Here is a 12,264-nt window from a genome sequence, read left to right as displayed (position 1 = left end):
GAGATTGTACGGCACTTGTGAATAACCCTGTATAAAATAAAATTAATTTGGAAATGATTCTTAAAAAAATAAAACCTTTAAAACTTGTTGTCCATCGTTATATTTTGATGTCTATTTAAATAAAAATCAATGGTATTTCGTTTTAATTAAAAAAAAATTAAAAAAAAGGCTTGTTATTTAAGGCTTGTTACTACGAGTGATACGACTGTACAATTTCCTTTAACTTTAATAAAGCATTTTAAATTAACTGAACAAATTTTTTCTGAGGTTTTACGGTAGTTGCTCATTGGGTACGTATCCTACTTCAAATCCGATTTGAAATATAATTATTATTATTTATAATAGACACAATAAAAGCCTGCATTCATTGGAAGTCTGAGAATTAACCAATTAATTTAATTATATAATTTCGGTCACATAATAAAATAACACTGATTCCAGCAGATAAACTTATAATGATGGAGATACGATTTTTTACTTCTAATAATTTTTATTGGGTTTATTTATAAGTAATCTAAAATAGTTGGAGAATGGAGCTGTCACGTAATTATTTATCTTTTTGAGAAGTGCTTTTCTGCTGAAAAATTTTCGCTGAAGCTTGAAAGCTCCTTACCCTCCAACATGTTTTAGCTGGGAAAGTTGGGTAATGAGGACCTGTAAAATGCACCATCACAATTTTTCTCGGAACATCAAGTGAATAGCATGCACAGGTTTTTGACAGTTATTTTGTATTGGCGGTGGGTTTATCACCTACCTTGCATTCAGTCACGTCCGTACACTTCCTATTCCAATGCGAAACGACTTTGGTAAATTTGAAAAGTACCGCTTTTCGGACGAGAATCCTAGATTAGGTGGAAATGATACAAATATTTGCGAATGCTTTTGTACTAAAAAAAATGTCGGTTGTCGTAAGCTAGATCACACGCACCTTTTCAATAAAAATACCTGAAGGTTCGGTAAAAACCACAGCAATTCGGTAATGCTCCCTTTTATGGTCAAAACGTGACCGGTAACTTGGAATTCGTATTTGATTTTCTCGGCTATAAATGGGAAGCTGAAAGAATTTACGTCATATTGGAGCCTGACCAAGATAAACAGTTTATCGTGGATAGAATTATATAAAAACTGTTCCAGGTACAATCATGCTTTTTTAGAAAATGCCCGTTAGTTCGAACGCAATTTGTATTCAAAAGGAAATTGGTCTTCTCACAGTTAACAAGTTTATTGCGTTGTTTATCGACTATTTTAATAGTTTATTGCGAAATTCTATTGCGATTATGGAGTAGTTTATGAATTAATTTTTGCAGAGTTATTCACTGCTAAAAATATGTGTCAAACGTGGCACAGGGCCGCAATCAGGCGTTATGTCATCCATACCACGTATGTGGAACGGTGTATTTAATTATTGAAAAGTAGTTTTTAATTTAAAGTTGTGGGAAAGTATAAATGGGAAATTAATTAAATTAAAAGAGCTATTATTAGAGCCAATTTGTAATTAGCGATAATACAGGTGAGAATTGTTTCAGAACTTTTATTGTTTATTATTATGGGACGTATTTGTTGTGTTGTTTTAAATCCGGCCGAAAACGTCTTTAATATGACAGACCATAATCATAAAGATGGAGCCGATAACCTTTTGATTGGTAGCCCAATCTCGTGTAATGTTCAGGTGATTGTTCTTCCAATTTAGTAAGAAGGTCAAGATTTTCCCGTCCCACCTAGTGCGATAGCCGTTCCGGTGAAAAACTAAACTACGTTTTAATAGACATGTTTTTTGGTGGTTTTTGCCATCGACTGGGAATGCGCTTTTGACCATGACGCGTCATTAGAAGATGATTTGTCGTTTTAATTCGGCATCTTTGTATCGTAACTGGAAATTAAAGAGGTAACAAAACACCCACCTCGATGCTGTAAAACCCGTCGCGCATTAATCGGCCGACGGCTCTATTATATTTTGCGAAGAACTCAGCGGGCTTCTGTCAAAACCTATCGAAAATGCGGCGCCTCCAAGCTCCAAGGACCACCGCTATGACAAACAAGATCGAACAGAAGAGAAGAAAAAATTTCTCACGTCTCGTTGATTGTTCCGTCGCCGCGTCCCACACTTTCGGCTCTAATTAATTACGAAATTACGAATAATCCAGGGCGTGGGTTAACGTATTTTTTCCCGAGCTAATTAAAACAGTGATCAATAAGGGGGCTAAACGGACGACGAGAGAGTCTATGATTTGTGCGTGACCGTTGAATAATTAGAGCGAATCCGGACCTGTAATCAAACGCCGCAGATGCAGTAGTAGGTGGTCCTTGTTAAGGACGGCATGCTGCATGGTATATACTGCAACAACGGAGTTCAGTTCCATCATGTTGGTAAACGAATGCGCTGCTTAGTGCTTCCACATCCAATAGGTTTTGTCGGCTAGGTTCTATTTTATTTATCACGCGATATTTCATCTTGTTTGATTCGGACCGGCGGCCCACCATGGTGGTCCCCGGTACGGCTCCTAAACGGTGGTCATCACAAATTTCCAATGTATACCTTATACGATTATTAATTATTGCACCGGCAACACGGAAATCGAGACATTCCACACCACGACAAAGCAAGCCGCAAAAAATGTCTAAAAATTTATTTTCTTTTATTCAAATCGCCACAAATTAATTGGCGAGTATTGAAAATAGTTAGGTTTTTTTTACGAAAAAAAATATTTTTTTGATGTTAGAGTGCCACCCGCGCCGGTAATCCTTTGATAATCAGAGTAGAAGAAGGCGAAAACCACTTTCGGCAACCATAAATTACCCGAGTTGGCAAGTAATCTTTGTTGGACCGAAACGAAGAAAATGCCAGCAAAAAAACTACTCTTTAATCACACAGAATTACCAGAGTCGATGGCAGCTCGGCCGCCGCGTTTTGGATAAAGCACCAACATATAGGTACATGGAGATGATTAAGAAGAGGAGAAATAAAAGAGAGCAAAAAAAGATGATGTGTTGCGGGCGGGCGCTATGAAATTATCCTGTCTACACGGTCCGTGAGCCGATTAGTACGTCAATGTTGTCATTGGACATCGATAATTGCAGGCCGGCACGATTTCTAAGCCTTACCGACAAGGTGGGTGTGCACAAGGATTCGGCACAGATGGCTGACGGTGTGTTTTTACTAATTTGCTAAATAAACTCGAATTTATGGGACGGTTTTTTGGCCTACCTCGAAGCAATTGTCAGCAGATGATAGAAGGACGTCGGACTTTGGAGTGAACAGCACCTCGAAAACACTCTCACTTCTTTCTAAACGCACTAGGAAATTAATTTCACTTTTATTTTATTCTGATTCTGAATAAATTGGCCATGATTTAAATACGGAACTGATTCAAGTGAAACTTTCCCAAATACGAAAAAATTTGTTTGACGTACTTTGGTTCCAATTTTTATTATCGTATAGCTATCTCCAATTTTGCTTTTTTTTTCTTTCATCAAAAAAGTGTGCATAAAATTATTAATTAATTAAAGAGTAAATTAGTTGCAAAATTCTTCTAAAATTTGTCAAGTTGTATTGGTCCCTTTTTTATCTATTTGCTTTTGATTCCCCTTTTGTTCCCAATACCGAAAATTTTGAATTAATTGAGAGGTCAGCCATTCCAGGAAAATTGCAAAATGATTTTAGTAATATTCAGTTTCTTTCAAAATACACGATTCGTTTTTTTTAAGTATGTGCTTTGCGAATTTTTGAGAGAAGCTATCTCTGTGTGTTTTTTATCAAAAAGGTATGCATAAAATTATTAATTAATTATTTAATTAAAGCGTAAATTAATTGCAAAATTCTTCTAAAATTTGTCAAGTTGTAGTAGTTTTTTTTTATTTATTTACTTTTGATTCCCCTTTTATTACCAATACCAAAAATTTTGAATTAATTGAGAGATCAGCCATTCCAGGAAAATTGCAACTTGACACCGAAATTTCAAAATGATTTTAGTAATATTAAGTTTCTTTCAAAATACACGATTCGTTTTTTTAAGTATGTGCTTTGCGAATTTTTTGGAGAAGCTATCTCCAATTTTGCTTTTCTGTGTTTTTTATCAAAAAAGTGTGCATAAAATTATTAATGAATTATTTAATTAAAGCGTAAATTAATTGCAAAATTCTTCTAAAATTTGTCAAGTTGTAGTAGTGCTTTTTTTATCATTTCCCTTTTATTACAAAAACCGAAAGTTTTAAATTAATTGAGAGGTCAGCCATTCTAGGAAAAATGCAACCTGACACCGAAATTTCAAAATGATTTTATTAATATTAAGTTTCTTTTAAAATATACGATTCGGTTTATTTTTTTGAGAGAAGATAATAATATAAATTGAATAATTCACTGGATTCTAAAATTTACATACATTGTCTTGTAGACGACAACATAAAATAGTAACGTACTATACAACTGTTAAACATTTTTTAACATCAAATGTTGTTCTTATTTCTTACGTTGTTAAACAAAACCAGGAACTTTTAATTTCCACTGTCTAATTTTAATATTGTTAAAGTTTTTCATAATTAAAACCTGTCTGAATAAATTTTTTAGAGCTATTTTCAGACACAAGATTTTTTTGTCCCGTCCGTCATGTGTAAACAAAAAGTAAATTAATCAGAAGTCATTGCACATTGCCTTATTCTTCGGTTTTGTCCTTTTAAAAGTTTAGCAAGTTCTACCTTTTACTCCAAAAATAGTTGCAAAAATTAGTGCCTTTTAAATTTACAGATTTTTATAACGATTGTGAGGTCTTTTTTGTGTCCCGTCCGTCATCACTTTGTGTTTCTTTTTCCTGCTCGTACTTAAATTTCAAAAATGTGGCTCTAATTGTAGGTGGCAAACAATTTGACTGGTAATAAATTCTTATAAAGAAAAATCCACTTTTTCTACTGATAGTGTTTGTAAAAACTGAAAATAAAATCTAAAAATTTGTGCAAAGTGGCTGTAATAGTTCAGCTCTCAAACTCTTCATTTTCGTTTTATTAACATCCACATCAAAAGAATATAACCAATTTTTGAAGTGCAAGTACTTTTCTTCTTGCAAAAGATAATTTGGCTTTAAAGCTTTACATAAGCCGAACGTGGTGAATGCCTTCTTCTTTCTGAATATTACATTTTCTTCATTTTGGTTTGCTTTGCAATTTTATTTTCCTTTTGTGAATTGTTTGTTCATAAACGCACCGACTCGGTGCTTTCCGCAGATAGTTGCGTCTAATTGTCACATTGTGTGGATGACTATGCTAAGCACCAACAAGAAATCGCAGACAATAGTCTCAAACTGCATAAAATTTATCATAACCGAGCCTTTTTTTAATTGCAGTCACGAACAATACATTAAAAATAGCCTTTGTGCGAAATTAATTTCGTTTGATTAATTGCAACATGAGCGAAATTGTTTTGTAATTATTATCGGCACACAATCTGTACGCGACAAATTGAACAAAACCGAATTGTTTAGTCGTGATTATGTGCGGAAAATGCGGTTATCGATCATCGGGCTGTGTCAAAACAGTGCGAGAAAAGGCCGTTTGTCATGTTTCATTGTTACCGTTTGACATAAAGGGACATCCCCCATCGCCCCATTCGTCCTAATAAAACCATCCCCATCATCCATTAATCCGGGCAATGAGAGGATCTTTTCATCGGGCTTATTGGAAAGTTTGGGTCAACAATAGCCGCACTGAAATGACCGCCGCTCTTGACCCAAGGAACAATGGGCGGCTCAGGTTGTAGCCCATAGACCTACGATGTTATTCTACCCAGCGTCACTTCTTGCATACCATATGGCTCGCGCCATCACAGGCGCCGCCTTTTATACACTCTTAATATAAAAAGCAATTTTTTCCCAGAGGCATATGGTGTTGGTAAATGAATAGTCTAACACGTGCCGAGGGTCAAACGCAACAGTAATAAGCTCGTTGTGTCAATAATGATAGGTATCGAGTTGAGAGTTGAGGTTTTTTCCATTCAGGAAAATGTAAGAATAACCGCGTATTTTCTGATACGAGGTAATCGTGCGACCCCAACTTTGACGCACACACACCACCCCTAGAGCATCTGTTTACTGGAGGAAAAAGTTTCCTTTTTTAAATGATGCGAAGGGTGGAAATTAGCGGTGACGTTCTTTAAAATTGGAGATGCAGCAAGGCATCTGGACGTTTTCACGTTACTTAAATTAAGAAAGAAATGGGTTTGAAATAACCACAATCTGCGAAATTATGATACGCCACGTGGCCATAAATTGGGGTGCCAGAAGGTGGTATTTTTAACCGTAAAATAAAGTGGAATAAAGTGGATTAATGTAGGCGATGAGGCAATTCCTTCCACCCCGAATTACCCGTATTTTTATGTCGCATAAACACTTTGCAGAGGTCATCAAATATTTTTACCAAGGTCTTGGCTCAACTAGCAAGGATAGAAGCTGTAATTTTTTAAAGATTTTATTTAACTTGCTTTGTTGTATGTCTGTCTGTTCCAAATTTTCCGAGAGTTCCTGTTGTCCGAATGAATTGAAATTTTGCACACTTACGTAATCTGCGTGACAATGCAATCAGAAGTTTTTTTTAAAGCCATCATTTAAAAGATGCCCTAAAAAGTAAAAAATAATGTTTTTCTGTCACAGTAACATATTTTTGTGTACAAGTTAGGATTCTAAAACTGAAAGCTTTGGGAATGGTCATAAATCATAACGCATTACAGAATCACTTATTCAGTTGACCATTCCCAAAGCTTTTATCAAATTTAGAATCTGATCCTAAGTTGAAGCAAAAATATTCTCCTCTGACACTTTTTATTTTACTTAAGATTTTATTTAACTTGCTTTGTTGTCTGTCTGTCTGTTACATATTTTCCGAGCCAAATTTGAGAGGCTTCCTGTTGTCCGAATGAATTGAAATTTTGCACACTTACGTAATCTGCGTGACAATGCAATCCGAAGTTTTCTTTTAAAGCCTTTATTTAAAGGATGCCCTAAAAAGTAAAAAATAATGTTTTTCTGTCACAGTAACAGATTTTTGCGCACAAGTTAAAATTCTAAAATTTATGAAAGCTCTAGGAATGGTCACAAGTCATAACGCATTACAGAATCACTTATTCAGTTGACCATTCCCAAAGCTTTTATCAAATTTAGAATCTGATCCTAAGTTGAAGCAAAAATATTCTCCTCTGACACTTTTTATTTTACTTAAGATTTTATTTAACTTGCTTTGTTGTCTGTCTGTCTGTTACATATTTTCCGAGCCAAATTTGAGAGGCTTCCTGTTGTCCGAATGAATTGAAATTTTGCACACTTACGTAATCTGCGTGACAATGCAATCCGAAGTTTTCTTTTAAAGCCTTTATTTAAAGGATACCCTAAAAAGTAAAAAATAATGTTTTTCTGTCACAGTAACAGATTTTTGCGCACAAGTTAGGATTCTAAAACTGAAAGCTTTGGGAATGGTTATAAATCATAACGCATTACAGAATCACTTATTCAGTTGACCATTCCCAAAGCTTTTATCAAATTTAGAATCTGATCCTAAGTTGAGGCAAAAATATTCTCTTCAGACACTTTACTTTATTAAAAATTTCATTGTAATAAGAATAGTTAAAACCTATTGCTCTGCAACAAAATTAAACATCACAATGAATACAATTTTTGGCCACTGATTAACAAAGCTTCTGCTGATTTGTTGATTGTCAGACTATGAGATAATATAAAAAAGATTTGGAAGACATAAGAACCATTTTTCTATGTTATTTGTGTTCGCTCAACTAAATTAAAATAACTACAATGCTTGTGGCATCTTATTTGTCCTGAAACTGGATTACTTTGAAAAAGAAGGAATACTTCAAGAACTCTGACAATAGTCTGATTTAGTATGAAAACTACTCCGTGATACAATAAAGCACAATTTATGGGAAAAGTTTTGGTAGCTTTTTATAGGAGTAAGTTTACAAGCTGAAATAGTCCTTCAGAACTCCATTGAGTTTGAGTAATTATTTGGAAACTTGTAGGACATTCCACAGAGACAGTAAAATATGGAAGAACGTCTCTATTTTATTAGATTAGTTTCCATAATGTGACATTTATATAACTTTTTTTCGTAATATTTCCCTTTGGATACGTGAAACCACACAACCACACAGCCGTATACCTACATAAATATCAGAACCTTGTAAAGTGTGAATTGGACATTTTTATAGTGCCTTTAATAAGACAATAAAAATTCTGATGGCAGTTATGGCGGAAATTAGTCAGTTTTTACAAATTTGTTTTAAGAATTGTTCTAAAAAAATTAAAAAGCATTTAATGGCAATTAACTAGTGTTGTGATTTAACGCTTTCGAATCATCTTATTAATTGATGGGAAAACTTTAACGAGTCAGAAATTGTTCGAAGTTGCCATAAATTATCGTAAAATTTTCCCTCATAATCGAGCCAAGCACCTGTTTTATTGGGAATTCGTAAACGTACATTCCTGAAGACGACGCAGTGTAAAAGATATCGGTAGGAGGCAGGTAGCAGCGGCAAATTAATCGAACCTCTCACAAATCACAGTCTAATAACAGAGCGCCTTCTTGCGAGAATACGCATACCGAGCGGATCTTTATTGGGTTAATTACAGGCGCTGGTCATTTTTTCATTATGTGCTGTTGGACGAGCTCCACGGTCGTTTGTCGTCAAAGTGGATTAGTGCATAATCCGATCCGTCAGTTTGAATGATGTCCATTCATTGTGTCGCTCAGGATTCCCGTGAAATTCACAACAAAATGTGCCTCAGAGATTTGCGCTCCATGTCAACATGTTTATGCTGTGCGTGGTTATTACGGCTATACCCTAGTTTAGTTAGGGGATTGATGGTCATCATTATAAGTAATGGCATGGGAATGGCAGTTGCTGTTATTAAATCTGGTCCGAAAGGCTGAGCTAATAAACCAATCACAACAGTCAATTTGTCAAATTATCGCTGCGATATGAATGAATTCGTTAAAGTTTTATCAGTTAAAAGTGACACGCGATTTAACTAATTCAGTGCCAGTAAGGTCAATAAAAGCTAGTTTGATTACCTTGTAATTGTTATTAAATTATGTTTGTTTTATCTGAATTTATTTATTAATCAAAATTAAATCAAATTGGGAGAAGTCATAAAAGTTTGACTACACGACGAGGTAATTATTATTAATCCTACACGAGTTATAAAGTGGTCATCGCTGTCACCACAAACATAATATTGATGGTCAAATTATTGATTTTGGAGATAATTTGATACTTGATATTGTGAAATTTGGAAACTTATATGGTTAGCTAGACCGATTCGTGTAGGCTTTTGTAAAAACTAGATTCAAATTATCGTAGTCATGCGACGTTTACGTAGGACTTGAACGACACTTGTACAAATTTGACCAGACGATGAAAAAAATTACAGTCATTGTCTCATTTTTTCATTCGCGCCAAGTTTAGTTTTGTCACGTCCTATCATGTTTTAAGTTTAAAAGAAATAAGTTGCAAGTGCACAAACGGAAACACTGCACTTGACAGCAGGAATATTGATGATCGGACGTTGTCTACATTTCGCCTCTTCAATGACCGGTGCCTGTTTGATTAGATGCGTCCAAATTAATGCCTCTATTGTTGGCTATGTATGGATTCTAAGAATTGTCGATAAATTCTATTGTTTTGTTATTAATTTGGTAAATCGTCATGAAATATGGCTAATGGGAGCGACTTGGAGTTTTTTCTATTCGCATGTTTGTGCAGTTTTTTTCTTTTTGTTGCAGATGCGTGTTCGTCACGCACCACGCCGAAACCGAGGCCTCCAGCACCTACTGCACGGCCTAACATCACATTCCACACGTACGAATGTCCGCCGGCGTACGCGGCCTGGTACTGCCTTAACGGAGCAACGTGCTTTACCGTCAAAATTGGCGATTCCCTCCTATACAATTGCGAGTAAGTGGCTCGCAAAAGTTGCGTCTCTTGTTTACTTTTTCCCCACATTAAGACTAGTCGACCACTCAGGAAATCCGATGGGAAATATCGGTTTTAGTTCTGTTTACAAAACTCGATGTAATCAATGATTTATAGAGTTTTTCGTCAGAACGGTTTAGAAATTTGTACGAATTTAATTTGTACTACATGTGCGATTGTTTAATTTTTATTTTTTTTGCTTAAATTTCCTGAGTAATAATAGCCTTACCTTCAAAGAGGTGAAAAAAAAATTTTTTTTAAACTAACTCCAGCAAATTTTTATGGACTTCTACATGTCTTAACATTCCACTAAAGTTGTTAAAAGTCTACAAAAAGTCCAAATGTTCGATTTTTTTATGTTTGATTTTTTCAATTTTCGTCGCAGTTTTTGTCGGTTTTGGGTACCCGGAACATTTCTCGAGCAATAGCTCCGGAACTATTAGAGATAACCCCATAAAGTGTATTATCGTTGGAAAGCTCTTTAAATTATCTACTTTTTTCAAAAAAGGTTATTGTTCTCCGACTAATAGTTTTTGAGCAAATTGGTGATAAATGCAAAAATTGGTAAAATTTTAAAAAATTCATAACCAAAAAAACTATTGATAATTTCGCAATTTTGTCGATGCCAATCGATTCCCAGGATTATTTTGCATAAGTTTGGATCAAAACAGTTCCATTTTTTAGAATAGTTTAGCCGTAAATGAGAAAATAAAAAAAATTAAAAAAAAGTTAACACCCCCCCCTTAAAATCGGTCAATTTTTAAAGTGTCTCAGAATCAAATGAAACCTATTCCATCTTATAGATTTTGATGTGCTCTTTACGATGGAACAAACCATTTTCGTCTAGCTCTTTTAGTTTGGCCGTAATCGGCGTTTGAAAATTGAAATTTTTTTTGCGAGATATCGTCTTGAGTCCTATGCCATTTTGTAGAGTTTTTTATTCCGGTTATCCTCCATTTTTCCGTTTCTCGATATCTTTAATAGTTTCGCCGTAATTGGCGATTGAAAATTGAAAAAAAGTGAAAATGGAAACCTTTTTATGCGTTTTTCTCGGAAACTGTAAGACTTAGAGCAACGAACAAAAAACCATCTGATACCGCTTAATTTTTGCTATTTTTTCGACCAAACCCGGAGCCGCTCAGGGCAACGGTTCCGGCTACAGAGGCGATCAAAGTTTTTCATTAAAAAAATTCATAAAAAAAAACTAAAAGTCGTAGAGCATTGCGGTTTGTTCGATTGAATTCTACGGCTCATTTTACATATTATATCGATTTTTCACAAGAATTAAAAATTTAATTTTTTTTGCCTAAATTTATGGTAGCCCATTGTCATAGTGAAAAATTTTATTCATTAAAAAAATTCATAACTCGAAAACTAAAAGTCGTAGAGCAGTGCGGTTTGTTCCATTGGATTCAGCGGCTTTTTTTCTCTATTATACTGATTTTTCACTCAATTTAAAATTTTCAATTTTTTTGCTCAAATTTCCTGAAAATACACTTTACCTTCAAAGAGGTGAAAAAAAATTTTTTTAAACTAACTCCAGCAAATTTTTATGGACTTCTACATGTTTTAACAACCCACAAAAAGTCCAAATGTTCGATTTTTTGATGTTTGATTTTTTCAATTTTCGTCGCAGTTTTTGTCGGTTTTGGGTATTTGGAACATTTCTCGAGCAATAGCTCCGTAACTATTAGAGATAACCCCATGAAGTGTATTATTGTTGGAAAGCTCTTTGAATTATCTATTTTTTTCAAGAAAGAATATTGTTTTCCGACTAATAGTTTTCGAGCAAATTGCTGCTAAATGCAAAAATTGGTAAAATTTTAAAAAATTCATAACTAAAAAACTATTGGGAATTTGGCAATTTTCTCGATGCCAATCGATTCCCCGGATCATTTTGCATAACTATGGATCAAAACAGTTCCACTTTTTAGAATTGTTTAGCCGTAAATGAGAAAATAAACAAAATTAAAAAAAAGTTAACACCCCCCCCTTATAATCGGTCAATTTTTAAAGTGTCTCAAAATCAAATGAAACCATTCTATCTTATAGATTTTGATGTGCTCTTTCCGGTCTAAAAAAGCGTTTTCTCCTAGCTCTTTTAGTTTGGCCGTAATCGGCGTTTGAAAATGGAAATTTTTTTTGCGAGATATCGCCTTGAGTCCTATGCCATTTTGTAGAGTTTTTTATTCCGGATATCCTCCATTGTTCCGTTTCTCGATATCTTTAATAGTTTCGCCGTAATTGGCGATTGAAAATTGAAAAAAAGTGAAAATGGAAACCTTTTTTTGCGTTTTTCT

The 12,264-nt window shown here is 34.5% G+C and overlaps 1 protein-coding gene across 8 annotated transcripts in view; it reads left to right on the top strand.

Annotated features, from left to right (window-relative positions):
• LOC100141824 (uncharacterized) overlaps nucleotides 1-12,264 on the top strand; it is an 88,740-nt gene that overhangs the window by 69,458 nt on the left and 7,018 nt on the right. For all 8 annotated transcript variants that reach the window (XR_010333650.1, XR_010333613.1, XM_064356267.1 and 5 more), the window contains 1 exon segment: nucleotides 9,775-9,946. Coding sequence is in view for 6 of the 8 variants with exons in the window: in XM_064356267.1 (XP_064212337.1) it covers nucleotides 9,775-9,946 (172 nt within the window). In the remaining 2 variants the exon portion in view is untranslated.

The sequence above is a fragment of the Tribolium castaneum genome, chromosome 1 (genome assembly GCF_031307605.1).
Source record: "Tribolium castaneum strain GA2 chromosome 1, icTriCast1.1, whole genome shotgun sequence".
Lineage (NCBI taxonomy): Eukaryota > Metazoa > Arthropoda > Insecta > Coleoptera > Tenebrionidae > Tribolium > Tribolium castaneum.
The sequence above is the reverse complement of the archived record's forward strand: the minus strand, read 5'-3'. Positions and strand labels throughout refer to the sequence as shown.